Source organism: Oryctolagus cuniculus, chromosome 21, assembly GCF_051225735.1.
Source record: "Oryctolagus cuniculus isolate XC-2025 breed Fujian yellow rabbit chromosome 21, ASM5122573v1, whole genome shotgun sequence".
Classification (NCBI taxonomy): domain Eukaryota; kingdom Metazoa; phylum Chordata; class Mammalia; order Lagomorpha; family Leporidae; genus Oryctolagus; species Oryctolagus cuniculus.
The window spans coordinates 19753801-19780903 of NC_142887.1; the positions used below are offsets into that span (position 1 = coordinate 19753801).

The 27103-nt window shown below is 49.0% G+C and overlaps 1 protein-coding gene across 6 annotated transcripts in view; it reads left to right on the forward strand.

Moving 5' to 3' along the window:
• TMEM233 (transmembrane protein 233) overlaps positions 1–27103 on the forward strand; it is a 64063-nt gene that overhangs the window by 25948 nt on the left and 11012 nt on the right. Inside the window, exons 2-4 of one of the 6 annotated variants that reach the window (XR_007911916.3) lie at positions 5343–5479; positions 5879–6167; positions 15625–17319. Coding sequence is in view for 5 of the 6 variants with exons in the window: in XM_008272317.5 (XP_008270539.3) it covers positions 5343–5479; positions 13650–13745; positions 15625–15631 (240 nt within the window). In the remaining variant the exon portion in view is untranslated. Of the gene's footprint in view, positions 1–5342; positions 5480–5878; positions 6168–13649; positions 13746–15624; positions 17320–21378; positions 25813–27103 lie in introns of those variants that run through there. The other 5 variants (XM_008272317.5, XM_008272318.5, XM_070065987.2 and 2 more) reach the window with 5 other exon arrangements.

The window sequence follows — 27103 nt, forward strand, 5'->3', positions numbered from 1 at the left end:
ATAGTTACTCATTTCACCTACTTATTTTTCTCTTTGCTTTAAAGATTTATTTATTTACTTGAAAGTCAGAGTTACAGAAAGAGAGAGAGGTCTTCCATCCGTTGGTTCACTTCCCCAAATGGCTGGGCCAGGCTGAAACCAGGAGCTAGCAGCTTTATCCGGGTCTCCCAAGTGAGTGGCAGGAGCCTAAGAACTTGCATCATTTTCTGTTGCTTTCCCAGACACATTAGCAGGGAACTGGACCAGAAGTGGAGCAGCCAGGACTTGAACCAGCACTCCTAAGGAATGCATCACAGGTGGAAGCCTAGCCCAATGTGCCACTACACCAGTCTTTTATTTTTATTTTTCTAATGTGGCCCCCAGAAAATGTAAAATTACCTATGTAGCTCCCATTACATTTCTATTGTATAGTTTTAATCTACAATATATAAAAAGTTCCCACAAAGATAAGCCAACAGAAAACTAGACAAAGGATGTGAATAAAAAGATCACTGAGAATTATATGTGATCAGTTAGCACTCATTCATGCATACACTCATCCGGCTGGTCTCCTCCGGGGTTCCAAGGCTCCGTGTGAGTCACCAGGGGAAGCTGGCTGGACAGGGCCTCTTTGATGAGGTGACAGCCAAGCCAGGACCCCAAGGATGCAAAGATGCTCAAACACACCACTAAGTAAAGGCAGAGGTTCGTTTCCATCGGTCAGAAGGGGGCTATCTGGACTGGTAATATGCAGTGTTGGCCAGGAAGTGGGGGAAAGTGCACTTAAATACCATTAGTGGGAGTAGAGATTTGTGCAACACTTTGGCAAGGTAATTTGGCTCCTCTCCAGACGAAAATCCAGAAACACTTTGACGATGCGATCCCATTTCTAGGAACCCACGCTAAGGACAGTCTCAGCTGCATGCAAAAAAACTATGACTAAGAATGCTTGCTGATGCCTATTGTGTAATTGCAACCAACTCTAAGTAACATTATTTTACATCAGGAAAAGAAAAAGCAAACAGACATGAGGCAGATCTGGAAGCACTGGCCTAGCAGGTTGCCCACTCTTTATCTAGTGGAACGAAGCAAGCGCAGCAAGGTCATGTGATACTGCTCATAGCTTTTAACCAAAGGAAAAAAATGGAAATTTTGTGTGTCTGGACATGTACACACACACACACACACACACACCTTACTAGACTAGCTACAGGACTTCGGGCAAACTGTTTTTCTTTTTATTATGATCATTTTTATTTTATTTGGAAGCCAGAGAGACAGAGAGAGAGAGATCTTCCATCCACTGGTTCACTCCCCAAGTACCTGCACCAACCTCAGCTGGACGAGGCCAAAGCCAGGAACTCAGAACTCCATCCAGGTCTCCCATGTTGGGGACAAAGACCCAAGGACTTGAGCCATGACCTGCTGCCTCCCAGGGTGTACTTTAGCAGGAAGCTGGATTGGAAGCAGAGCAGTTGGACTCAAAGCGGACATTCTGATACGGGTACAGGTGTCTCAGATGACAACTTCTGTGCCGAATGCCCGCCCCTAGGTAAAATGCTTTCACTTCCTTGTGCCTCAGTTTCTGCATCAGCAAAATGGAAACAATGAAACATCTACTCCACAGGGCTGTCTTGAGGACAAATGAGATGACCTTCGAGAAGTACTTAGCATAGTACCTGACACACAGTACACGTCATGTGTCATCACTGCCATTTCATCAAAGAAAGATTCAGGAGCCAACCACTTACGACATTGCAAAACGAGGTTTTACCTAGAAAAACAAATGCCAGGGAGTCCAACTTCAAAAGGACCAGCTAGCAAACTCAAAAGCATAACTCGAGTATTTAAAGGAAACAAAAGCCAAGTTGCCAAGGTTACCAAGTTTTATATTAGTCTGCTCATGGTGAAAACACAAAGGTATGGAGAGAGAGAGAGAGAGAGAGAGAGATTGAGATTTCAATATCCACTGGGAAGTCCTGTTTGTTTAAACATCGGCATTGCAAATACCAAGCTGAAGCTGCCTTTGTTGAGATTCGGGGGCAATTCTGACGGTTCTGATGTCTGAGAGCGACTGACTTCGTTACTCTTGGTTTATCTCGGGGAGCAAATTGCTGTTTCTTCCTCTGACGGTGACACCTAATGTGCTTAGTCATAATGGAGGCAGGAGAAAGAAACCGCCATCCTATCACATCATCCGTGGAAAAAGAAAGTCGCGAAGCAATCGCGTGGAACTGCTAACAGGGGTCATCTCTGGGAAATACACTCAGGGTAGGGGCTTCGCTCTCCGTGCTTCTGCAGTGTTTGAACGTCTTACGTGTTCACAGATCGCATTAGCAATTTGTAAAAGAACAAATAAGGTGATATACACTGTGAAAGATCTAAAGACATCTCATTTCTTTCTACTTCTTCCACACCAGATGGGATCGTTTGCATTCTCAGCTCTTTGGGGAAAGATTGATAAGCCGTGCGTTTTCCCTAAAATCCATTTCCACCACTTCAGTCTGTCGCATCTGCCAAGAGATCCTTAGTATGGAATCCCAACTGGAAAAGGGGAAGGAATTGGAGCCAGCATATTGGAAGGGGGAAGAATTTCATCCACATTATTGTTACTTCTGCGCCCTGAAGCCCAAGACCCACCAGCCAGTGAAATCCATCAAAATGAAATCCGAGTGTCTGGAGTTCTGTTGCGCTCAGCCCTCCCCGCCCCCGCGTCCTCACATCTTCCCACATTAATCCTTCTATAAGAACCTCCCTCTTTGTCTCTCCGTTTCTTTCTTCAATTACACACACACAAGGTGGGGAATGCTGACAGGTGCTATAGCAAAGGATGAAGCTTGAAGGCACCATGCTCAGTGAGAGAAGCCAGGTAGGAGAGGGCAGCTGCCGTGAATCCTCTCCTACAGGGACCTAGAGTCCAGTGGTGGCTGCCGTTGGGATGAGGGGCTCGTGTTTAACAGGTACAGGGTTGCCACCTGGAAAGGTGAGAAAGTTCTGGAAACAATGGCAGTGTGTTTCATGCCACTGAGCTGCACCCTGAGAAATGGCTGAAATGGTAGCTTTTATGCATATCTTACCATAATGGAAAAAATGGCACACCAAAGTGTGATATCCATACCAGTTAGAACAGTCTCGCCAGGACAGGGCCCAGAAACATGTAATTTTTTTATTTGCAAAACGGTGACAAGGAGAGAAAGCAAAAGAGAGAGAAAGAGAATCTTCCATCCACTGGTTCACTCCCCAAATACCCACAACAACCAGAGGCGAGCCAGGCTGAAGCCAGGAGCCAGTAACTCCACCCAGGTCTCCCACGTGGGTGGCAGGGACCCAAGTACTTGAGCTAACACCAACTGCCTCCCAGGCGCATTAGCAGGAAGCTGGATCAGGAGCAGAGTGGGGAATTGAACCCAGGTACTCTGACATGGGACGCAGGAGCCCCAACCAGGGTCTCATCACTGAGCCAACATCCACGTCTGTAATTTGTTTAACTACCCAGGCGGCTCTCAGGGGTACGCAGGGTGGAGAACTCCAGAATTTGGGACTTGGAATTCTGGACCTCAACTTGCTGGACACGGCTGATGCTGCAGCAGGTCCTCACTCTCTCCTCACACGAAAAGCCTAAAAGCAAAGCTTGCTTCATTGCAGGGGGCCCCAGCCTGCTGCTGACCAAGCTGGCCCAGATCCAGGAGTTTCTGGAAGCAGAAAGCTCCCCTGGATCGTAATGGCCTGCCTGTGTGCAATCCCCCTAGCAGTGCAGGAAGAGGACAACTCCTACGGAAGTGCCATGATTTCCGAATCGAGAAGGCAGAGTCCCATGGAAGCCTCTCCATATCTAAGGTTTGCAGACATATTCCCCGCCCTTGGGTTGCAGCGCGACTTCTGGGCGATGCCAGCCGCAGCATGAGATGGTGGGCCTATTCTGAGAGAGCAAGACAGCATCTCTCCTACAGCCGGGCTGCAAGGACTTTCTGGACGCACCAGGCAAGGTCCCAGGGAGCCCCACTCTGCCCTCTGGGAGCTCACATCGACAGGGAAACATAGGCACCCACCCACTTTCTCGAACTCCTACAAGGTACCAGACACCACTCAAAGGGCTAGCAGCAACGAGGAAGCTTAACGAGACTGCCATGTGCAGAGTCAGGAAGGAGGCTCTGCTGAACTTGACCATAACCCTCCAAGTGCTGGATCATGGGGGACCTGGGGCAACTCAGCGAAGGGTCCCGCACAGCTGGGACACGGGGCAAAGGAGCACAAGCCTCAGAATAGCTGTTATTTATCAGCCAGCACAGAAGCATTTTAACAGCTGAGAAAGTCGTATCAATAGGTACCCACCGAGTGACAGCCTTGGTTTGCAGATAAACAGTTCTGCCAAGGTCCCTGACCTTGTGTGCTGACCTAGTAGGCAAATGCTTCTGTACGTGACCAAATGAAAAATGTTTTAGACCTTGCAGGCCCTACAGTCTTTGTCCCCGCTACTCAATTCTGTCACGGTCGCACAAAAGAAGCCTCGGAGAATAGCGAACAAATGACTACGGCCATGCTGCGAGCAAACTGCATTTACCAAAAGCGGCGGCAGGCTGACGCTGGTCCCGGGGACACGGCTTGCAAAGTGCTGTTCCAGTGGACAAGGCAGACAGACCCATCAGTCCGTTCATTCTGCAAATAGTTATCAAGCATCTTCTACTGACAAGCGTCCTAGTGGGCACCGGTGTAGTGATGAGTCAGCTTTCTGTGCCATCATGACACACCTGACGCAGGATACTTACCAACAAAGGATGACTGTTGAGCTCAGTGTTGATGGTTCAAGGGCACAGCATCTGGCTCAGCTCAGCTCTGGTGAGGACCCTCTAGGGCAGAAGCGTGTGCGTGTGCGTGTGTAAGTAGGGGGCTGGATGGGACTGGGCTCAGGACAGCAAAGCCAGGAGGAAGCGACCTTCCACATTTCTAAAGGGCAGAGCCCCCAGTGATCGCCACCATTGCCACACTGGGAACCGAGCTCCCAAAACATGGATCTGTAGGGAATAAACCAAACCCAAACCCTAGCATCTACTATGCTGAATAAGATGGACCATGGTCCCTGCCCGTGTAGCACTTACATTCTAGAGGGAAAGACAAAACCAATCATTTTCATATATGCTAGCAGATGCTTAGATGAATGTAATCAGGAAATACAGTTGGAGGAGTCAAGTCAGGCTTGGAGTTTGGGAAGCCTTCCTGGAGGAGGTGACAACCCTACTGCTTGCCCAGCAAGCTGGCGTGGAGATGAGCAAAGTCACCAGAGACCTCCTATCAGGGCAGTCCAACAACGCCCGTGACTTCCTTTGGATTGCCTGTCATCACCCTCTCTTCCCTTGTGTCCCCAGTCCCAGAACAGCTACAACGAAGGCGACTTGGAAGGAGCCAGGCGGCTTGGGCGGAATGCCAAGTGGGTGGCCATCGCCTCCATCGTCATCGGCCTTCTCATCATCGGCATTTCTTGCGCAGTTCACTTCACGAGGAAGTAAGTAGCCGCTCTGAATCCCTCGCGGTGTCAAAGGCCTTGGGCTCTGCTAGGAAGCTTAGGTTGTGTTCCAGAAGCTTAGGCTATGTCCCAGCAACAACGCACCCTGCTCCTCATGTTTTCTTTACCGGAGTCGCCTGGACTGGTGGAAGGTTTCTCCTCCAGAAAGTCCCAGGGGCCCAGGCCACCCGAAGCTCCACCACCTTGCACCTGGTCTGTCTAGAGCACAGGTCAGCAAGGTTCTCTATAAAGGGCCAGCTGGTCAATATTTTAGGCCTTGCAGGCCATCCAGTCTCTGTAACAACTATCTAGCCCTGCATTTTAGTACCAAAGTAGCCTTCAGTGATATCTAAATGAGCAGACGTGGCTATGTTTCTTTTTTTTCTTTTTTCTTGACAGGCAGAGTTAGACAGTGAGAGAGACAGACAGAGTGAAAAGTCTTCCTTCTGTTGGTTCACCCCCCAAGTGGCCACTACGGTCAGCATGCTGCGCCGATCCGAAGCCAGGAGCCAGGTGCTTCCTCCTGGTCTCCATGCGGGTGCAGGGCCCAAGGACCTGGGCCATCCTCCCCTGCCTTCCCGGGCCACAGCAGAGAGCTGGACTGGAAGAGGAGCAACCGGGACAGAACCGGCGCCCCAACCGGGACTAAAACCCGGAGTTCAGGCGCCGCAGGTGGAGGATTATCCAAGTGAGCCGCGGCACCGGCCTGCTGTGTTTCAATACAATTTTATTTTCCAAAAACAGATATCTTGTCTGGGGATTGTAGTTTACCAAGCTCTGATCTAAAACAGGGCGTGTCCCCAGGCTAAGGCAGAGAATTCCACGTGGGATTTTTTTTTTTTTTTTGTAAGCGTTTTAACACGTTTATTTATTTGAGAGGCAGAGACAACGATCTCTCATCTGCTAGTTCAGTTCCCAAATGCCCTTACCAGCTGGGGCTGTGCTAGGCTGGCGCCCAGAGCCGGGAACTCCATCCAGGTCTCTCACAGGGGTGGTAGAGACCCGAGTACCTGAGGCATCACTGTTGCCTCCTGGGGTGCACATTCGCAGGAAGCTGGAATCAGAAGTGGAGCCAGGGCTCAAACCCAAGCACTCTGCTGTGAGGACACAGGCATCCCAAGTGGCAACGTAACTGCTGTGCCAGACACCCATTCCCCCAACACGGGCTTTTCACAGCCTCAGCCCAGGGCTGACAAATGTCACTTAGGCACACAATTGACTAAAACCTGTCACATGGTCCCCCCTAACTGTAAGAGAGTGGGAAATGCAGAGGAGTAAATGGGGGTGCTAAAAATTATTCCTTGCTCTGCCTTACCACATGACCTGCTAAGTGATTTCCCTCATGAGTTCCCATAAACTGGCCTCGTTGTCCCTAGTTGAAGAGCAGGGGTCTCCCGTGTTTTTGGTATTGCCAATGACCTCTCCTCCCACAGAGATAGATGCTGTGGATGCTTCCTTCTGGGTCTGGACAGATTTATCCAGGCTTCTCCAACCAGCTGAGAGGGATTCCTTCTGCTGGAATCAATGGCTCTTTCCATCAGGGGGCGACAGATAGCATGGTGACGTGATGGCCAGCCCAGCCCCGGAAATGACAAACCCACATCCGTCTCTGTTTTGCCGTGGGATCAGGACCCTGAGAAATCCCCTAGCTTTCTGATAGGGCAGGCTCCCGCTGCACTGAGAAGCTCAACCTCTCTGGCTTAGCTGATCAAAGAGAGCGAGGTGAGGCAGGAAGCAGACATCCTTTGGCCTTGCCACGCGGCCAACCCAACCTTGGCAGCCGAGAGAGAGCAGCAGATGCGACATCGGATCAACTTCCTTTCAGACAAGCCAGGCACGGAAGCAATCGGCAGTGTTTGGATGCAAGGGGAGACATCAAAACAGGAAGTGTCACAGAGGAAAAATAGGTGTCTTAGTCCAGATTAGGGGGGAACAAGGCCACTTCACATTTCTTGCTTTGATGACATTAGTGATGATATCCGTATCATTGAAATGATCGAAATTTGATGACATTGACTTGTGGAGGGAAAGACAGTTGGCAAATAGACGAGAACACTTTACGTAAACGAGACGCAATGCACCTGCGTGTGTGTGTGCACGTGGAACCATGGAGTATGCAACGAACGTTGCGGGTTTGGCACCAGAGTGCTCAGGCCCAGGTGTCTCTGCCACCAGGGGCTCGCCGTGAGATCTGCAGCTAGGTGTGTAACCTCCCCCAACCTCAGTTTCTTCAGCTGTAAAATGGAGCGTGAAAGATCCATTCCCTACAGGTGTATTAGGTGGCCCCTGGAATGCGCGTAGTGTGGCATCTCTTCCTTAGCCTGGTGCACAAAAAGACCTAAAAGCATTTATTAATTCTCTTGTTGTTGTATTATCAACAGGACTGAGAAAGGACCTCAGGGCTTAAGATGCCATTAAATCAAGTTCAAGGCTTTGTACTCATGAGCCAAGCTCCAAAGACAGTGTTCCAAAGGAATAAGGCCAAGTCTTAACTTGGCTTACCTCCTAGGAACTTGTGAAAATACATACTGCCCAGATCAGTGTTGGAGCAAAGTGGGTTTAATAATAGCAGCTGACACTGACGTAGACCTTGCCGTGTGGCAGGCGCCATTCAAGCCTGCATGATCCTCCTCGAATCCTCACAGCAACTCAGACAAGCAGGTGTTGTTACCCCCATTTTGCAGTTGAGGAGTCTGAGGCACAGAGCGGCAGGGTGATTTGTCTAGGGTCTCATGGCTAGTCAATAGTGAAGGCGGGGTTCAAGTTCAGGTTAATGAGGTTCTTCAAGCTTAACCACTACCCCACACTACCGTCGTCTAAGTCAATGTCTCCCTTCTAGTATGCCCGTGTCTTAAAGCTAACTCCAGGACTTGCTTATGTAGGGCTGGTGTGATGAGCCAGGACCAAGGGTCACCAAGTCCAAGGACGCCAGGGAACAGCCACAAACAAAGAGAACAGAGGGGACTGTGGTGAATTCCAGAGCACAGCTGAAAGGGGGCAGCCACCACCCTGCTGCAGTTTCGCCTACCGAGCAGGGAGGCCCCATGGGGCCCATTTTTCAAGAGCGGTTTAAAACCTAGGATTCTATGCAGAATGTCCTGATTTGTAGAAGGTGACAACCAGTTCACATTTTTAGAATGCATGGGGAAAACCAAAACCAAAACAAACACCAAAGCCATGCTTGTAGCCGGGACGATGCCTACCTGTGGGTTCCCAGCGGGAGCCTTCAAAGATCAGTTACCCAGGAGACATCATCCAGGAAGTTGTAAGGACTTGGTATTTGGGCTCTTTCTCCAATCTGTGCAGTGTTGATGTGAATATGCTTGTGACTGAAGCTTTCGTAGCAAGATTAAAGGTGTGAGAGTGTCCCCTCTCCACCCCTCCCTCCTAAGGGGCAGTGCTCCACAATGGTTAGAGCTGGATTTTGGCATCCGTTTTACCAGGACACAAAACCTACTTAGTTCTACCACATAGACCAGCTTGGCAACTTATTCAGCTCTCTGTGGCTCAACTTCCCTATCCGTAAAATAAGCGTAGAATTATTATCCTCACCTGTAAGGTCGGTGTAGTTGTACCTACATTTCCCTCCATCCTCCATGTTGGCAAAGAAAACAAGAGTTCTCTAGAATTAGAAACTCAGATGGAAAGGCAAGGCTTTGTTGTGTGTGTGTGTGTGTGTGTGTGTGTGGAGAGAGAGAGAGACAGACAGACAGACAGACATAGAAGGAAGAGAGGCAGGGAGGAAGGGAGGAACTTGCCCACAGAGAATGAAATGAACTTTCTTCCATGAAGACAAGTACTATGGCCGAGTGTTCCTTAAAAATCAAATGCCCCAGCCCCAGTTTACAGAAGGGATTACATGGCAATGTGCAACTACTAAGGCAGAAGCTTCTGAATTTTAGGCTGCGTAAGAGTTATCCGGAGCAATTTCAAGTACGTCAGCCTCCAAGCCCCATCTCAAAAGATTCCACCTCACTGACCCAGAAGTAAGGCCCAGGACGCTGCCAGTTTCACCTTCCTGCTGCCCCCTGGGGACTCAGATCAGGTGGTCAGCAGACCACTTCGTCACCAAATCCTGGCAGGTTCCCTCCCCCCCTGCACCCCCCCACCCCAAAGTCCAGAAGGAAGAACGCACTGCCAGTGGCCAGTGGCCGTTAACAACGTGGTCAGTTTTCATTTACATCAGCAACCTCCCCATCTTAACTTGTCACGCGGAACAAGGCAGGGAATTATGTTACCGCCCACAGACGGACCAGGAGGCTGTCTGGTAACCGCCTGAGAGGCAGGAAGGGCTTCCACGGAGCAGCTGGAAAAATGTGACTTGAGAGAACGCCGGGCCTGGGGGTGAGACGCAATGCCACCAACATGCGCGACTTCTGAGTTTCAACCAAAAGCACAGTCTGTTTTGGCCAGCTGCCTTTGGAAATTCATGAAGTCGCTGTCTTTCTAGAACCTGCTCTTGATCCCTATCAAGAAAACTGAGCAGTGAGCAGGAACACGGGTTGAAGTCCCGGGTGCTTCACTCCCGTGGAACAGTCTCAGGTCGGGAGACTCTCCACCCAAACTCCTCCAAGAGCCCCTTACAGTCAGCCTTCCCTTACAGAACGGCCACGCAAGCCAGCTGGTAGTTGGGACAAAGAAATACGGAATTTCACGGTGTCCAACTCCTAAGAACTTGGGATCAGAACTGCAATATTCAACAGCTTTAGCAGGAATGCTCCATGGACAGGGGAGAAGCACCATGGTTCAACCCGAATCAGAAACGTGTAGTCTCTCACAGTCAGAAAATTCACTGCTCTCAAGTCACTAAGGAAATGGATCGCCTAGGCAAAACATTTAACTATTGTGGTCTCTGTTTATCAACGCTTATCGTTCAAACCCCTAGCCTAAATCAACACGCCTACAGGCATTATCTGCTGATGCAGGTGGAGGCCAGCCAGGTTAGCGTAGTCCAGTCCTGTTTCTCAGAGTGCAGCCCCCCGGGCTGCCTACCACAGGCAAGGCAGGAATGCTCATAAAAAGGCCGATTCCTGGGCCCCAGCCAAGACCCTGAGTGGCCTCAAAATATGTGTTATCACAAGGATACTCTAAAAAAATAATTCTAGGTTTTATCAAGTTGCAGAACCATTGTGCATTCAATGAAGAACATTATGCTTTTTTAAGTTTATTTGAAAGGCAGAGTGGTGGTGGGGGTGGTGAGTTATACATACATATGAGAGAGAGAATGAATCTATCTTCCCAATGCTGGGTCGCTCCCCAAATAGCTGCAAAAGTTAAAACTGGTCCAGGCCAAAGCCAGGAGCCTGGAGTTCCATCTGGATCTCCCACATGGGTGCAGGGGCCCAGCACTCGGGCCATCGTCTGATGCCTTCCCAGGTTCATTAGCAGGGAGCTGGATAGGAAGTGGAGCAGCCGGGACTTGAACCAGCGCTCTAATGCGGGATGCCAGGGTTGCAGGTGCAGCTGAACCTGCTGCTCCACAACACCAGCCACCCACAGAGCACATTCTTGCTTGCGTGGACACACTTCAAAACAAGACTTCTTTTACACACCTTATATAACAGATAAACAGTTTTTCTTGTCTTACACAGTTGATACAACATATTTCTGCGAGCAGACGTGGGGGTGTCATAGAATTTAACTCAATGCTGACACTGCCTCCCAGAGTTAGAGTCAGATTCCACAAGTTGGGAACTCACGCTGCAAGGCTGTTCCACTTCAGGCACCATTGCAAGCCCCAAGTGGCTTTCCCTGAGCTTCTGAGGTTCCCATGACGTCTTCCTCAGGTTCTCGGGAGGAACCCTAGCCCTAGCTCTGACTTCGCAGAAGTTAGGGAACACTTGCACTTGCCTGCCAGGGATGGAGGACACAGATGGAAAGTCTGGCAGAAGAGATGCCCCAGGCAAATGCCCGAGGAAGGGGCTTGGAGCCCCCATGCCCTCTGCAGGTGCACTGCCCTCCAGGCACCTCCCTTTGTTCAGCAATCCAGAAACCCTCCAATCTGCATCCAGGGGGCGTTCTGTGGAGACTTCAATATGTAGGCACAATGGGTTGCATTATTGGTCATTGGTGGTCACCTCCACCCACAGCCTCTTTCCTCTCCCTGGAGATCAGGGAGAGGACTGATAACCCCAGCCTCTTAGTCACAGATCAGTTCCCCTAGCAACCAGCCCCCACCCTGAGACTACCCAGGAGCCCACCACGAGCCACCTCATTAGAAAAAAAGATGCCCCTGCCACCCAGAAAATCTAAGGAACATGTACGCTCTGTGTCAGAACTGGGATCGCACTGAAGATTCTCCTAGCAGCCCCACCCACAAGGTGTTAGGAGCTCTGTGACAGGGACCAGGGAGGAAGACCAAATGTGTATTCCTTGTTATAGCAGAATGGCACACCTACGAGACCTGGTAGAAGCTAGCTTTTGCTGCTTCCCTGGGCAAATCACACACACTCCAAGCTCCCCCTGGCCCCCTCCCTGTGGTCAGACTCTCTGTGGAATCTGGTGGAACTCCTTAGCAGTAAAACAAAGCTGACCGTGATAAAGCTGGGGTAAGAGGGAGCCACAAACGTGAAAATCTCCGGTGACCATGGAAGAACACAGAAAATTTTCATTTTACGTGCAGATGAGGTCCTTGTGTCAGGAGACTCCAGAACGTGAGGTGTGCACAAATATATTTGGGTATAATCGAACTTCACCTTGGACCCATCCATAGGAGGTCGCCACGGTTGGAGACTCACACCAGGCACCTTGTCTATCCCACCAGAACCCGTGAACCTCTCCAGTGTAGGAAGAGGTGGCCCTTGCCTGGGCTGAGCACCAGCTGAAGTAGTTGGCTCCATGGTGTCTGCTGAATTGTCGGAGCCACCTCCAGGCTCTCGTAGAAAGAACAGAAGTGACATTCTCAGCCACTTTCATGGGTGCAGTGAGAACCTTGAGCTCTGTGTCAATCATTGCTTTTTTTTCTTTTTGATGAAGATACATTGTGTTTTTGCCATTAAGTTAAATTCATATGCAATGCAATCCACTGAATTTACTTCCATTATCGGTCTTGTAGTTATCTAAACAGCCATGTACAAAACCCTGCCGTGTACCTAAAATGTTTTCTTTCTCATTCTTAGCAGTAAGAAAATGCATGCTCTGAATTTCCATCCAGGGAAAATTGGACCTCTAAGCAGGGTTCAGGGTCCTGCCGCTCTGTCCTATTAGCAGGCTCAGAGTTGGCAGATATTAGCCCATCCTGCACAAGGAAAGGATCTCTCTTACAAACTGAAATGATTGTTTTCCTGGCCTGAAAATGCTCTTCAGGTTCCGGCATCATGGCACAGTAGATTAAGCCATCTCTCATGACACCGGCATCCCACATGAGCACCGGTTCAAGTCCTGGCTGCTCCATTTCCATTCCAGCTCCAACCTAATGCATCTGAAAAAGCAGCAGAACATGGTCCAAGTGCCTGGGCCCCTGTCATTCACATGCCAGACCAGGATGGGGCTCCTGGCTCCTGGCTTCAGCTTGGCCCAGTCACGCCCCCAGCCATTGTGGCCATTTGGGGAGTGAACAAACAGATAGAAGATCGATCAGTCTCTCTCTCTCTCTCCTCTCTCTCTGCCCCTCATCCCTCTCCCTCTCTTTCTACTATATGCTTTTCATAAAAATAAAAACTTTTTTTAAAAAAATGAAAATTTTTTTTTGACAGGCAGAGTGGACAGTGAGAGAGAGAGACAGAGAGAAAGGTCTTCCTTTGCCGTTGGTTCACCCTCCAATGGCCGCTGTGGCCGGCGCACCGCGCTGATCTGATGGCAGGAGCCAGGTGCTTCTCCTGGTCTCCCATGGGGTGCAGGGCCCAAGCACTTGGGCCATCCTCCACTGCACTCCCTGGCCACAGCAGAGAGCTGGCCTGGAAGAGGGGCAACCGGGACAGAATCCGGAGCCCCAACTGGGACTAGAACCCGGTGTGCCGGCGCCGCTAGGCGGAGGATTAGCTTAGTGAGCCGTGGCGCCAGCCCAAAATGAAGTATTTTCAATAGCACTATGATTGGAAGGAAGCATGTGAGGGGTATTCAAAAAATTCATAAAAATGCACTGTATGGAAGAGCTATGCATGGGATTTTTTTTTTTAATTGCACCAAAACAAACTGATGTTTTCATTCCATTTGCATGAACTTTTTGAAGTCTCCTCATGTTTATCAAAGCGGACATAAAGCAAGGACTTGGCCTTTTTACAAAACTTGTACAAGCAAATCCATCTCTCCTGTCCTCCCGGCTGAGGTAAGGCTTCCTGGGAATCGCAGAGCTGTGTTCTCAGAGAACTCTTGTGATTCCAGAATCAGGTCGGGAGGGCCTCTCTTTGCAAATTAAGTCGACGGAAAACAACTCAGAGACTAAATTGCCAGCAACAGTGGAAGGACTTTTGCTTTGGAAAGGATCTAAGCTCGTGGCACCCTGGTAAAGAAACCCGAGTAACCATGACAAGAGGTTCAACCTCACTGGTCACCAGGGAAGCAACAGTGAAGTCCTATATTTTTTTTTAATCGTCTGCCAAATTAAAACAATTTAAAAAGAAGGATAATGGCGAGGTTGGCCAGGATGTGAAAAACTGGATACTACACTGCTGGTGGTGGTGCGAATTAGGACAGTCTTTTAGGAAGTCAGTTTGCATGCACAGTCAACCCTCTGTTGCTGTGGGTTCTGAATCTGCGGATTCCACCAACAGTGGATCAAAATTTGGGGAGGAGGGGGTGGGAATGACATCTATCCTGAACAAGTACAAGTTTTTCTCATCATTATTCCTTAATCAATACATTATAACAACCATTTACACAGTATTTACATTACACTGGTATTATAAGTAATCTAGGCCGGCGCCGCAGCTCACTAGGCTAATCCTCTGCCTTGCGGCGCCGGCACACCAGGTTCTAGTCCCGGTCGGGGCGCCGGATTCTGTGCCGGTTGCCCCTCTTCCAGGCCAGCTCTCTGCTGTGGCCAGGGAGGGCAGTGGAGGATGGCCCAAGTGCTTGGGCCCTGCACCCCATGGGAGACCAGGATAAGCACCTGGCTCCTGCCATCGGATCAGCGCGGTGTGCCGGCCACAGTGCCCCAGCCGCGGCAGCCATTGGAGGGTGAACCAACGGCAAAGGGAAGACCTTTCTCTCTGTCTCTCTTTCTCACTGTCCACTCTGCCTGTCAAAAAAAATAAATAAATACGTAATCTAGAGCTGATTAAAGTGTCCAGGAGGGGCCCCCATGGCGGCACAGCAGGCTGAGTAGCTGCTTGCAATGCCAGCATTCTGTATTGTTGTACTAGTTCAAGTACCAACTGCTCCACTGCCCAGCCAGCTCCCTGCTAACGTGCCTGGAAAGGCAGCGAAGATGGCCCAAGTGCATGAGAGACCAAGATGGAGTTCCTGGCTCCTGGCTCCAGGCTGGCCCACACCTGCCTGGTGTGGGCATTTGGAAACTGAACCAGTGATGGAAGATCCTCTCTTCCTCTCTCTCTCTCTCTCTCTCTCTCTCTCTGTACATGCATGGGTGTGTGTCCAGGAGGATATGCAAAATTTACAGGCAAACACTATGCTAGTTCATATAAGGGATCTGAGCACCTGAAGATTTTGATATCTAAGTTATCAATTGATACTGATAGATTAATATCTATCAATTGATTTATTGATATCAATTGATATTGATAGATTGATATCTATCAATTGATATCAATCTCCCATGAATACCAAGGGATAATTGCCTACAGCTTGCACTCATCACGCACACACATACACACACAATAAGTGCATCATTTCTGAGTGATACTTGCAGGCTACCATGCAGAGAAAGCTTCCTGGAGGATTCTCACCATACTAACAGTGCTGCTAACCCTTGGGGAAGAGAATGAGACTCAGAAATGTGCACAAGGCATTTTGCTGCATCTGTGTCATTTTGCTTTCTGCATGTGCCCTGTGTACGAAATACCCAGGATGCATTTCTCAAAGGGGAGGCCAGGGCTTCGAGTTGAGAGTGTGTAGGCCTGCTGGTCCATTTCACCATTCGTTTAACCAGAGTCATCTCCATCGGATGGAGGAGGTGTCAAAAACCAAGCACAGGAGCTCAGCCCACTCTCTGCCCCTCTGTCTCACTCCCTCTCTGTTCCGTGCAGCCTCTGAGGAAGCCCAGGTCGGCGCTGAGCGCGGAAGACCGACTCACCCGCACCCATCCCAGAGGAGTTCCCGAGGATGGAATCCTTGACTTCAGACTGTGAGATCTTTTCCTCCAAGACTCTCCAGAGGCAGGTCCCTGGCAATCAAGAGCAAAGTCCCAAATTTAGGAAGCGTGAACAGCACACCTGGTTAGGCCAAAGCCATCAGTTTGTGGGGGAAACAAAACAAGAAGCAGACAAAAGCAGAAGACGAGGAGCGTGAAGCCCGTCTCACTGAGCAAAGTTTGCTGTGTTCACTTCTCTTCTCCAAAGACGAGCCTCAGGAAATCTCCCTACTTTGAACGGGTGGTGCGGAGTGGTGCCCAGACTCGGGGAGGGTGGGAGCTTTCTAGAAGAGCAGCGGATGCTGGAGTTTACAAGGTCAAGTACAAAGCATGTTTAAAGTTGCCTAATGTCATTGAACCTGTGCCTTTGGTTTCCTTTCATCCTGCCCTGTTGTAGTAACTCCTCCATCATCCTACCTACCGAGAGCTCACCCATTGAATGGTCCAAGGCTCACAGGAAGAGGCGTCCTGGCTTTTTGCCGCCTAGTACCTGCCCTTCCCCCTCTTCCCCCCCAGCCAACCCCTTGCTTGCACTACCCTGGGTCAAGCTGAGCACAACTGTGCCCTTGTCTCCAACAGCCTCTGAGAATGTACCTGGCTGTCACTTCGAGCCGTCACATTCAGTCCCTGCTCTGTCCCAGCCTGGGGAATAAACTGAACGTGTTTACAGAACGCACTCTAAGTCTCGGACGACATCTTGGATTGCTCTCCTGGATGCCACCTGGAAATGCTGCCCCTTTCTTTCCTGTAAAATATAAACCCGTGGGTGTGAGAGTGCTAGTTGAAGGGCAGCTGTATTCTGCCTGCCAGGAAACACTGGCATTGACCTGCCCCCGGTGGTGCACATGATCGCGTTTAAGGAGCGCAGGGTCAGGAAGATAGGTCATTTCCCCTCTTCTTTTTCAGTCCTGACCACAGCAAGGAGAAAGTCTCTGTTTAGCGCTCCTGGGTCCTGAACACCTTTCTCCACAAAGACAGAGCAAGCCTCAGGGTCAGCGTCCTGTGTCTACGTAGAATAGAATGATATTGCTTTTACACTGTTCATTGTATTTCTTACTTGCCTCTTACAGTATTTCCACAAATGGATTTGACATATCATTTTCATTCAAATACATTTACTTAGAAAAGTAAATGGACTCAAAGAAAAATGCCAATTAAAACAGCAGGTGTTGTGTACAGCAAAGATCACTTCAAGAACTAATGTTAGAAACACAGTGATAATGAACTTTCATAAGCACCAAAAAAAAAAAAAAAGGCAGCTTATTCTAATCGAATTAACCAGAGGCTGAGAGTCAAAACACCTGTTTCAATGACTTTTTTTGCCACTAACTCGTTAGGCAAGCCGATTTTAAGCAACTTTCTCAACCTCTCTGTGCCTCCGACTTCTTCACGTGGAAATGAGAGCTCAGAACACCTGCCTACTTACCTCACAGTGTTGTTAGAGAAATGCCTTGCTATGATAGAGGCAAACGCCCCGGGGGGAGATTCTAAGGTCTGTACAAATACAAAGCGTTGGTATTAGAGTTGTGAATCTCAGGCGCTTGTTAAAACACTAGACCCTTGCAAAAAATAAAAGTTGATGGGTAGCATATTCCACCTGTCATTTCACCTCTGTGTCCATCATAAGCCAGCAATCATCCCAGGAGGACACTGGATCAGGGACACAGATTTTTTTTAAGATTGTGTTTATTTGAGAGTTTGAGTTACAGACAGAGAGGGAGAGACAGAGACAAAGGTCCTCCATCTGCTGGTTCACTCCCCAAACAGCCAGAACAGCCAGCGCTGAGCCAATCCGAAGCCAGGAGCCAGGAGCCTCCTCTGGGTCCCCCACACAGGTGCAGGGACCCAAGCGCTCAGGCCATGTTCTGCTTTCCCAGGCCATAGCAGAAAGCTGGATCAGAAGAGGAGCAGCCGGGATTGGAAGCAGTGCCTGTATGGGTACCAGCGCCACAGGCGGAGGATTAACCTACTGCGCCACAGTGCCGGCCCAGGGACATGGATTCTTACACTGTACACTGAGATGCTAGTGGCATCCCAGTGAATGGGATCCTGATATCTGTTTCTGACATTTTTTCCACTTGTGTGTGTCTGGATCCCTGGTCTTTTACCCGAATCAAATGAAAAGTGTTGCTGAAAGGTGGAATAAAGGCAGCTTTAAGTGAGCCTATTTACACTGGTGAACTGTGTTTTTCTGCCTTCTGGAGACTTCTATGCCCAAAACATTCTCACCTCTCCAAGCCTGAGTTCGACGGAGAGGCCGACGGTGTGGCTAGAAGGCATCCACCTTGAGATAATTTATGCCCTAATTAGTGCTACCTTGGGGCGCTAACAACACCGCTGCCAGAGTCGGCATTGTGGCATGACAGGCGAAGCCTCTACCTGTGACACTGGCACTTTGTTTGGAGCAATGGTTTGAGTCCCAGCTGTTGCACTTTCAATCCAGCTCCCTGATAATGCACCTGGGAAAGCAGCAGAAGGTGGCCCAAGTGCTTGGGCCCCTGCACCCATAGGAGAGACCTGGATGGAGCTCCTGGCTCCTGACTTTGGCCTGGCCTAGCCCCAGCCATTGCAACCATTTGGGGAGTGAACCAGCAGATGGAAAGTCTTTCTCTTTCTCTTTCTCTCTTTCTGTATCTCTCTCTCTCTCTCTCTGTATCTCTATCTCTATCTCTTTCTCTCCCCCTCTCTGTCACTCTGCCTTTCAAATGAATAAAATAAATCTTTTTTTAAAACGGGTCCCATTAAAGTCAAAATAAAATAAGAAAAAGTCTGTCACTGCATGAGATTTCCGGGACCCAGGGGACTGTAAGTTTGGTTGGCCTCCAGGACTCTAACCTCGAAGATCGACCAAGTTGGATGGTTGGTCTTACTTTTCCTGCCAAGTTGAGACTGACCTGGTGTATCAGCCAAGAGACTTATCAGTCAATGACAAAAGCCAGTTACAGCAAACAGCAGTGTTTACAGCCTACATAACTGAGAATCCCAGGGGTAGCTTCAGGTGTGGATGGAGCTTGGTGCTCCGCATCATTGGGAACGCATCTCATGGTGACAGGTTGACTGACCACAGCTCCAGGCTTCTTCCTACCAGCCTAGCAATATTGCCAAAATAAATGGGTCTATTCAAAATCAAGCACAAGTGACCGGAAGCAGGAAGCAGCCCATCGGGATGGATACCGGCCACTGACAAGTAGGTGCACAACATAAATCCATACTGTGGCCAGGGGTGTGTGTCACCTCTTTGGGCCAGACCTGAAATCAGGATTCAACTGCTGGAGCTGAGGGTGAAGTCAGCCCCACCCAACCTTGATGGACGGAGGGTGTGGGAAGGGTAGCTCCCCAAAGGCAAGTCCAAGTGCTTTTACCAGAAGGAGAGACAGACCCTGGGCAGAGCAAAGAACCATTTGGCCACGTTAAGTGCATTGCTTCTTCCTATGCCTTCCACTCCCAGGGCCAAGGCGATCTAATAGCTTTTCAAACAATTTCCTCCTTGTGTAGTCATTCCCATCCATTTCCTCCTCTGACCAATATTAACGGAGCACCTGTTCAACCCCAGAAACTGAGCTAGGCTTTGGAAACTCCAATATGATTAAGAAAGAGCCCTGGGAAGGTTGCTTATAGCCTAATGGGGGGAACAGGCACATACACGATTAGAAGGAAATGTGCGAGTGTCCAGACACAGGCACAGACAAAATGCGATGCCGTCGCTTTGTGTAGATGAAAGGTTCAGGCAGCCAACCTCCCTCCTGTCCCACTGCTCCGGCGTCGCAAAGGCCGATACGACTGTAGCTCTTGCCGCTGCCCTGCCTTTGCCCACAAGTTATGGGCAGAAGCAGATGCAGACATAAAAAATCGCTGGCCTCAGCTCCTGGATCAGCAAATTATCTTTGGCCTACAGCGGGACAGCTGCATTCAGCAAAACAGCACCACGCATGTATCCTGATACGTAACCCTAGATCCAAGGTTCTAAATATAAGAGACAGTTTTGGGCCACTGATTAAAAAAAAAACTAAGGTAGTTTTCACATTCATGGGTTCCCAGCAAGCCTTTAAAAACTACTTACGGATGTTGAATATTTATGCCTGAATATTTAGGCTTGAGTTCTCTAAAAATAGGTCACTAGACCCAGACACTCTGAATCCTGGTTTGGACAAACACAAAAAAAAAAGGCTTAGAGACCACTCGGGCACCACCCGTCCTTGCTGGAGAAGGCCCAGAAAGCAGAAATGCACTTGCCAGAGAGGTGCACTCGTTTGCTTATTCATTCGCTCACTGCCATAGAGATTGACCCTCAGGAGGCAGCAGGAAGGCAGAGCTGCCTGTGTGCATTGCTTGTATGCAGCGTGCGAGTTTGCCACCTGTGTACCTGTTCCAACTCTTGGGTGAGCACCCGATGGAACCTACAATGGTCTCGTCACCACGCTCATCTCCCTGCCTGTCTCAACGCAGGCTTTCCCATCGCCCACTCACACACGGCTTCACTAAAACCTCATTTCATTTTCCCAAGCTGCCTGCTCCTGGCACTGCCACCAAGTTTTTCTCCCCACAAGTGACACAGAATCCCATTAATAGGGACCAGTTGTGCTTGGGAAATACTGTACCAACAGTTGGCCCTTGGTGTCTTTGGGGTGCAAGAATTCAATCAACTGTGGGCTGAAACTCCAGAGTGTATTGAACACGCACAGATTTTTTTTTTTTTGCTGTGTCATTATTGCTTATCACCATCGCTTTGTCTTGTACAACAATACAGTATAGCAACTGTTTACACAGCATTACATTACATTAGGTAATATAAGTCTTCTAGAGACACATAAAGCATGTGGAAAGATGTACGTGAGTTATACGCAGATACTACGCCATTTTATGTGAGGTTTATATTGCATTAGGCTTAAGTCATCTAGACATGATTTAAAGCATGTGTGGGGATTCTACGCAAATACTACGCTGCAGGGGCCGGCGCTGAGGAGCAGCAGGTTAAACCTCCACTGCCTGCAGTGCTGGCATCCCATATGGGCGCCAGTTCGAGTCCCAGCTGCTCCACTTTCAATCCAGCTCCCTACTGTGGCCTGGAAAAGCAGCAGAAGATGGTCCAAGAGCTTGGGCCCCTGCAGCCACGTGGGAGACCTGGAAGAAGCTCCTGATTTCAGATCTGCCCATCTCTAGCCATTAAGGCCATTTGGGGAGTGAACCAGCAGATAGGAAATATCTTTCTCTCATCTCTCTCTCTCTCTCTCTCTGCCTTTAAATAATAAATATATAACTCTTTAAAAAGAATACTATAGGGGCCGGCACTGTGGTGCAGTGGGTTAACACCCTGGCCTGAAGCGCTGGCATCCCATATGGGCACCAGTTCGAGACCTGGCTGTTCCACTTGCGATCCAGCTCTCTGCTATGGCCTGGGAAAGCAGTAGAAGATGGCCCAAGTCCTTGGGCCCCTGCACCCGCGTGGGAGACCGGAGGAGGCTCCTGGCTCCTGGCTTCGGATCGGCGCAGCTCTGGCCATTGCGGCCATTTGGGGAGTGAACCATCATATGGAAGACCTCTCTCTCTCTCTCTCTCTCTGCCTCTCCTCTCTCTGTGTAACTCTGACTTTCAGATAATAAAAATAAATCTTTTTAAAAAAGAAAAGAATACTATGCTGCTTTATCCACAGGACTTTGGCATCCTCAGGGGATCCTGGAACCAATTCCTTGTGGGTACTAGGGGACAACTCTATCAGGGACCTTGTGGAAAACCACATCCTCTTATGACCGGCATGCAAGTGGACCTACCACAAATCGCACACCCAGGAGGGAACGTAAGTAGTTCTTGAGCCATTATCAAAGTTCATCCAAACGATCACAGTAAGCTGATAGGGCTCCCTGTCTCCATTTCTGAGGGGTGGTGTTGCAAATACTACAAACGTTGCGAGTTAAAAGAACCCCAACTTGTATCTTACACTTCTGGAGAGCCGAAGTCTGTGCTGCGTCTCCCGGGGCGGAAATCAAGATGGAGGCAGGACTGGACTCCCTCCTGGAGGCTCTCAGGAATCATCACCTCCACCCCCACTCCCCCGCTCACAGCCCCGTTCCATCTTCAAAGCCAGCAATGACCGCTGGACTCTTTCTTAGACTGCGTCTCCCTTTGCCTCCCTCTTTCCCGTTTAAGAACCCTGGTCATCACATGGCGTCCACACAAACAATCCAAGACAAATCTCCGTATTTTCAGGTCAGCTGATTAATCACTCAACTCCTTCCACTGCCTCAGGTCCTCCTTGCCAAGTGACCTCACATAGCCCAGGTTCCAGTCATCAGGACTTACCCGTGCATATCCAGTGGAGGTGTTTAATGGACACACGGTTATTCTGCCTACCACACCCCATTTTTGCATCCCTACAACACACAACACAGAAGCCAGGGTGATCTCGAAACTGAATTAGAAACACAGCATTTCTCCCCTAAACCCTACCCACACACACCCAGCGACCTTCTATGCACCTAAGACCCAGACTTTTCAGCACGGCCCACAAAGTCCTGCGTGGTCAGCCCCAGGGCTGCCCCTCAGATCTCAACTCCTACCACTCCCGCACCCCACTAGGCTGCAGCCACACGCTGGCCCTCTAGTTCTCCCAGACATACCCAGATCATTCCTGGCCCAGGGCCAGTGTCCACGCCATCTCCTCTGCCCGCACAGCTCCCTAGGCCTCCCCAGCCCTGGCTTTGCTTCAGACCCCTGATTTCAGCTTCTCAGAGAAGGCTGACCTGACCCCCTAACTGTGGCAGCCACCTCCTCCCTAGCCACCTGCTATCGCATCACCCTGTGTTAGTTCCTCCATGGGACTTACGACTATTTCCATTATTTTCTTGTGTGTTTAACCACTTATTTATATATTCTCTTTATCGTTCGTCTCCTGTCTCCTGTTGCTAGGGTGCTGGCATCCCGAGGTGCAGATGTCTCCCCAGCACCTCGAAGAGGGCACAGCACACAGCAGTCTCCGTACATATTTGCTGAATGACTGAAAACCTCTCCCACGTGTCCCTTCCACAGTTCATGCCCATTCCTTTGCCTCAGCTTAAAGGCCCCCTTTTGGCTAATGTCAAGTCCTCGTTCAGGGACGCCTTCTCTGACATGCAAACTCCTCTCGAACACGAGTCGCCCTCTGGCATGTTCACACAGTCCTGCAGTATTTCTTGGAAGTCTTAGCATCATCTTACAGTTATGCCTATGTGGTTTCCAATTCATGTCTGTCTGTCCCAGCACATCGCGAGTCCCTAGGAAGGCAGTGGCCACATTTGTCTTATTCACCTCTGTATTCCTGGAGTTTTGGTTGGTCCCTGGTACATGGAAAGTTTTCCATGATTAATGAGTATATGGATGGGTGGATGGATGGAAGGATGGATGGACTGACGGATGGATGGATGAACGCATGGAAGAATAGATGGACAGACAGATGGACAGATGTATAAGGGTATACAGGTGGGGATAAATGGAGGGGAGAACTGAGCCAAAGTTTGCTCCATCATCTTGGTTTTTTTCCCCCTTGCTATTCAATAGATTGAAACTTGAATTTTAAAGTAAAATGAAACAAACCAAAGTATTGACTGAAAATCCTGTCCTAAAACATTCTCACTTAATCCTTTATCACACATCAAGAGGGTTTAGACAAAGGAAGAGATAAAAATCCACCTGCAATTTGTTTCAAAAAGAAATGGACTCAAAGGAACATCAGTGAGCATGGAGAGCCTGTCCCCAAGACCTCCTTTGAGGCTGGGATGCCCCCTAGTGGGAGCGACGGAGAAGAGCACTCAGGGTATTCCTTTGATGAACTGCACCTTTCTTTTGCTTTATGCGTTTGCATAAGGAGGTCCAGAAACACACCAGAGGGAGACTGCACACTTTGCCAAAAAAAGAAAAGTAGAAGCCTAAGTTTCCAGGGTAACCACATTTCCACAAAACAGAAACTGAACTGATGAGTTTTAAGAGCCTACCCGCCAGGCGATGTTCTAAACACATTGTGCCATATTATCATAGTTAACTCTCACAAGAAGCAGCTGCAGAAGGTACCTGTATCGCCCACTTTTGGTAATAGAGTAAACTGAGTCATGGAAAGATTAGGTAACCTGACCCAGGGCCCAGAGCTGGAAAGTGGTGGAGCTAGAATTTGAGGCTGGGTAAGCTAGCTCCCGGGTCTCAGGTTCTAACCATGACAGTTCTGGCCAGTGGTCACTGAAGTACAGTCTGCTGCTCTTTGAAATTGTTTATTTTCATTATTTGAAAGGCAGAGAGAGAAAGAGATCTTCCATCCACTGGTTCACTCCACCAAATGCTTCTAACTAATAAGGGCTGGACCAGGCTGAAGCCAGGAGCCAGGAACTCTACCCAGGACTCCCATGTTGGTGTCAGGGACGGCATCACCTGCTGCCTCCCAGGGTGCACATTAGCAGGAAGCTGGATCAGAAGCAGAGGAGCCAGAACTCGAACCAGGTACTCGAATATGGAATGTGGGTGTCCCAAGTGGCAACTTCAGCCATTGTTGCTTTTGAGCTAGAGTTTTGGTTGATTTGTGGGTAGTTTTCAGGCAGACTCTAAGACTCAGGATTTCTCAAAAGTGATGATAGAAATAATTATTCACATCTGTATCCCTTACCTACCCGAGGTACCTAAGACCATCAAATCCCTGGTGACTGTGTAAGAGACTGGCTCAGTGGGGTTTGTTCTTCAATGTCTATGTCCTGCGATTTTCAACTTGGCTCTTTTGTCCCAAGGAAGTTGCTTCACACACACACACACACACACACACACACACTGGGCAACCACATCACAGTTTGCTGTCTGCCAGGCATTGTGCTCAACCCTAACATGTACTCTCACTTGATGAACAACCTTAGATACAAACACTGTCACCCCTCAGTAGCCACAGGACATTTGTTCCAGGCGCCCTCTCAGATACAAAATCCGTACATACAGAAAACAGCCTAGCATGAGGGTACTTCACAAAGTTCATGGACCAGGGAATCAAAACATAAGTTTAACTTGGTGCCAAAAAGAAAGTTGAAATTCATGCATACATGGGATCTTCAAAACGTTCACAAAAAGCATATTATTGAAAAACTAAAAGCATAGATTTTCAATTTTTCTGCTCCAAAGTACAATGTTCAATTTCACTTGTGCACCTGGCTGCTGTACTGTATTGTTTAGGGAATAATGACAAGAAGAAAAGTCCGGATGTGTCGAGCACAGACATAAATCTTTCCCAAATATCTCTGGACCAGAGGTGGTTGACTGCTGAGATACAGAACCCAAGGATAGCAAGGTCCACCTGTGCTGCTATTCGCTCCTCTCTGTCTCAGAAAAAACCGAGGGGCCGAGGGGCTAAATAACTGATCCGAGACCACAGTGTTAGGATTTAAGCCCAGTCCGTCTGATTACAAAACCCTCCCTCCCATAAACCATAAGCTTACTCTCATACTTCAGTCTACAACTAAGCAAAATTCACACAACTACTTTTGACACATAACAGAATAGAATGACTTAATTGCCTATTACCCGTGTTCCCTAATTAGTTACAAGCTTAACATAAACGTGTGTGGGCTGCTCTTTTGGGACAGATTTGCATTAATTACAACACATTTTCTGTTTGCAATCTTAGATATTTCAGAAGCTCTGAGGTCTCACCCCTGTGCCTAAAATAGTTTTTCAATGTACAATAATTTATATCCACAGGAAAGGAAAAAAAGCCTGCATTCTTACCATTTAAAAATACAATCTCGGGGTTAGCATTGTGGCAAAGCAGGTAATGCCTTCGCCTGCGACACTGGCATCCCATATCAGTGCCAGTTTGTGTCCCAGCAGCTCCACTTCCAATCCAGCTCCCAGCTAATGCACCCGGGAAAGCAGTGGAAGATTGCCCAAGTGTTTGGGCCTCTGCACCCAAGTGGGAGACCCAGATGAAGCTCCTAGCTCTTGGTTTCAGCCTGGCCCAGCCCTGGCCATTGCAGCCACCTGGGAAGTGAACCAGTGGATGGAGGATCTCTCTCTCTCTGTCTCTCCTTCTCTCTATATAACTCTGACTTTCAAAATAAATAAATAAATCTTTTTTAAAATACAAGCTCATCTTGATTCGTTATTTTTTAAAATTTTAGCATAGTTTATTATTTAAATTGTACCTGTTTTGGGGATACAATGTGATCATTCAATCCATGTGTTCAACGTGTGGCGATCAGAGGGACTAACACTTCCCTTTCTTTATCATTACTTTGTGTTGACAGCTGGTGTGTTCCTCACTTCTACTGATTCATAAAATAGACAGCAGGTGGTTGTGAAGAGCGGCAGCTTTTGGGTGCCTTTGTTTGCAAGCAGCAGAAAATCCAACTGAAACAATAGGCGAGAAATCACTGGCAGGGGAGACAGCCTTCAAGGCTTTGCCCCAGCACATCACAAAGGCAGTAGGTTACAGCCTCCATGTCTCTCTTGTTGGCTCAGCTCTCCTTCTTTGTGTTAATTCCTCAAACTAACTTCCCTCACCGGAGAAAAGCCTCAGGCTGCAAAATGTCCTGGCAGTAAGGAGGTCTCTCTCTTCCTCAGACCTCCAGGAAAAGCCCCAATCAGCATTCCCATTGTAACTTCTAGGTCATAGGACCAGGCTAAACCTGGTGGCGTGGACTCGAGTCACACGCACAGCCCTGAAACAGCTGCTGTAGCTGGAGGGGTGGCAACACCCAGTCAAGACCTGTCTCAGTAAGAGCTGCTCAGGGAACAGTAGCACTCGGTAATTTTTCTAAATTTCTACATACTTATTTGAAAGGCAGAGAAACAGAGAGATTCTCCTTTGCTGGTTCACTCTGTTGGGAAACTGGTGCAACTTTGTCTATGAACACGTGGCTCTCTTGGCTTCTCTATTCTCTCCTGCTCACTCTCTCTAGCCTCCTCTCCTCTCTCCTCTTTCTCTCTTACTCTCCCTCTCCCTCTTCACCCCTTCCCTCTGGTCTGCTGGGTTTTCCCCAATAAACCCTCTCCCTTCCTCCGGTGTTCGGTGTGTTTTGGGATGGCTAACATTGGTGCATTGGCCGGGAAAGCCTTACAATGGTAATCCAGCGTTCCCCAGTGCTCTGGGGTCCTGGGTCACCCCCCCGCCCCGGAACTCCTTCCACGCCACCGAACGCTCTGCAATCTCCATCCACACACATCGGCCTTCCAAATTCTGAGGTTAAGACGCAGAACGGGAAATTTTCACAGCGACTCTTTGAGTTGTGGTCTACTCTCGTAAAAGTCGTAGTACTAGACACCACAACTCCTACTTAAGGCCTTTAGTCTCTACGGACACTGTGTCCAGGCAACAGTGGGTTGAGTGACGACTCAATCTCTGTTCCCCTTTTACAGGCTAGGCCCTGGGCTCCAGT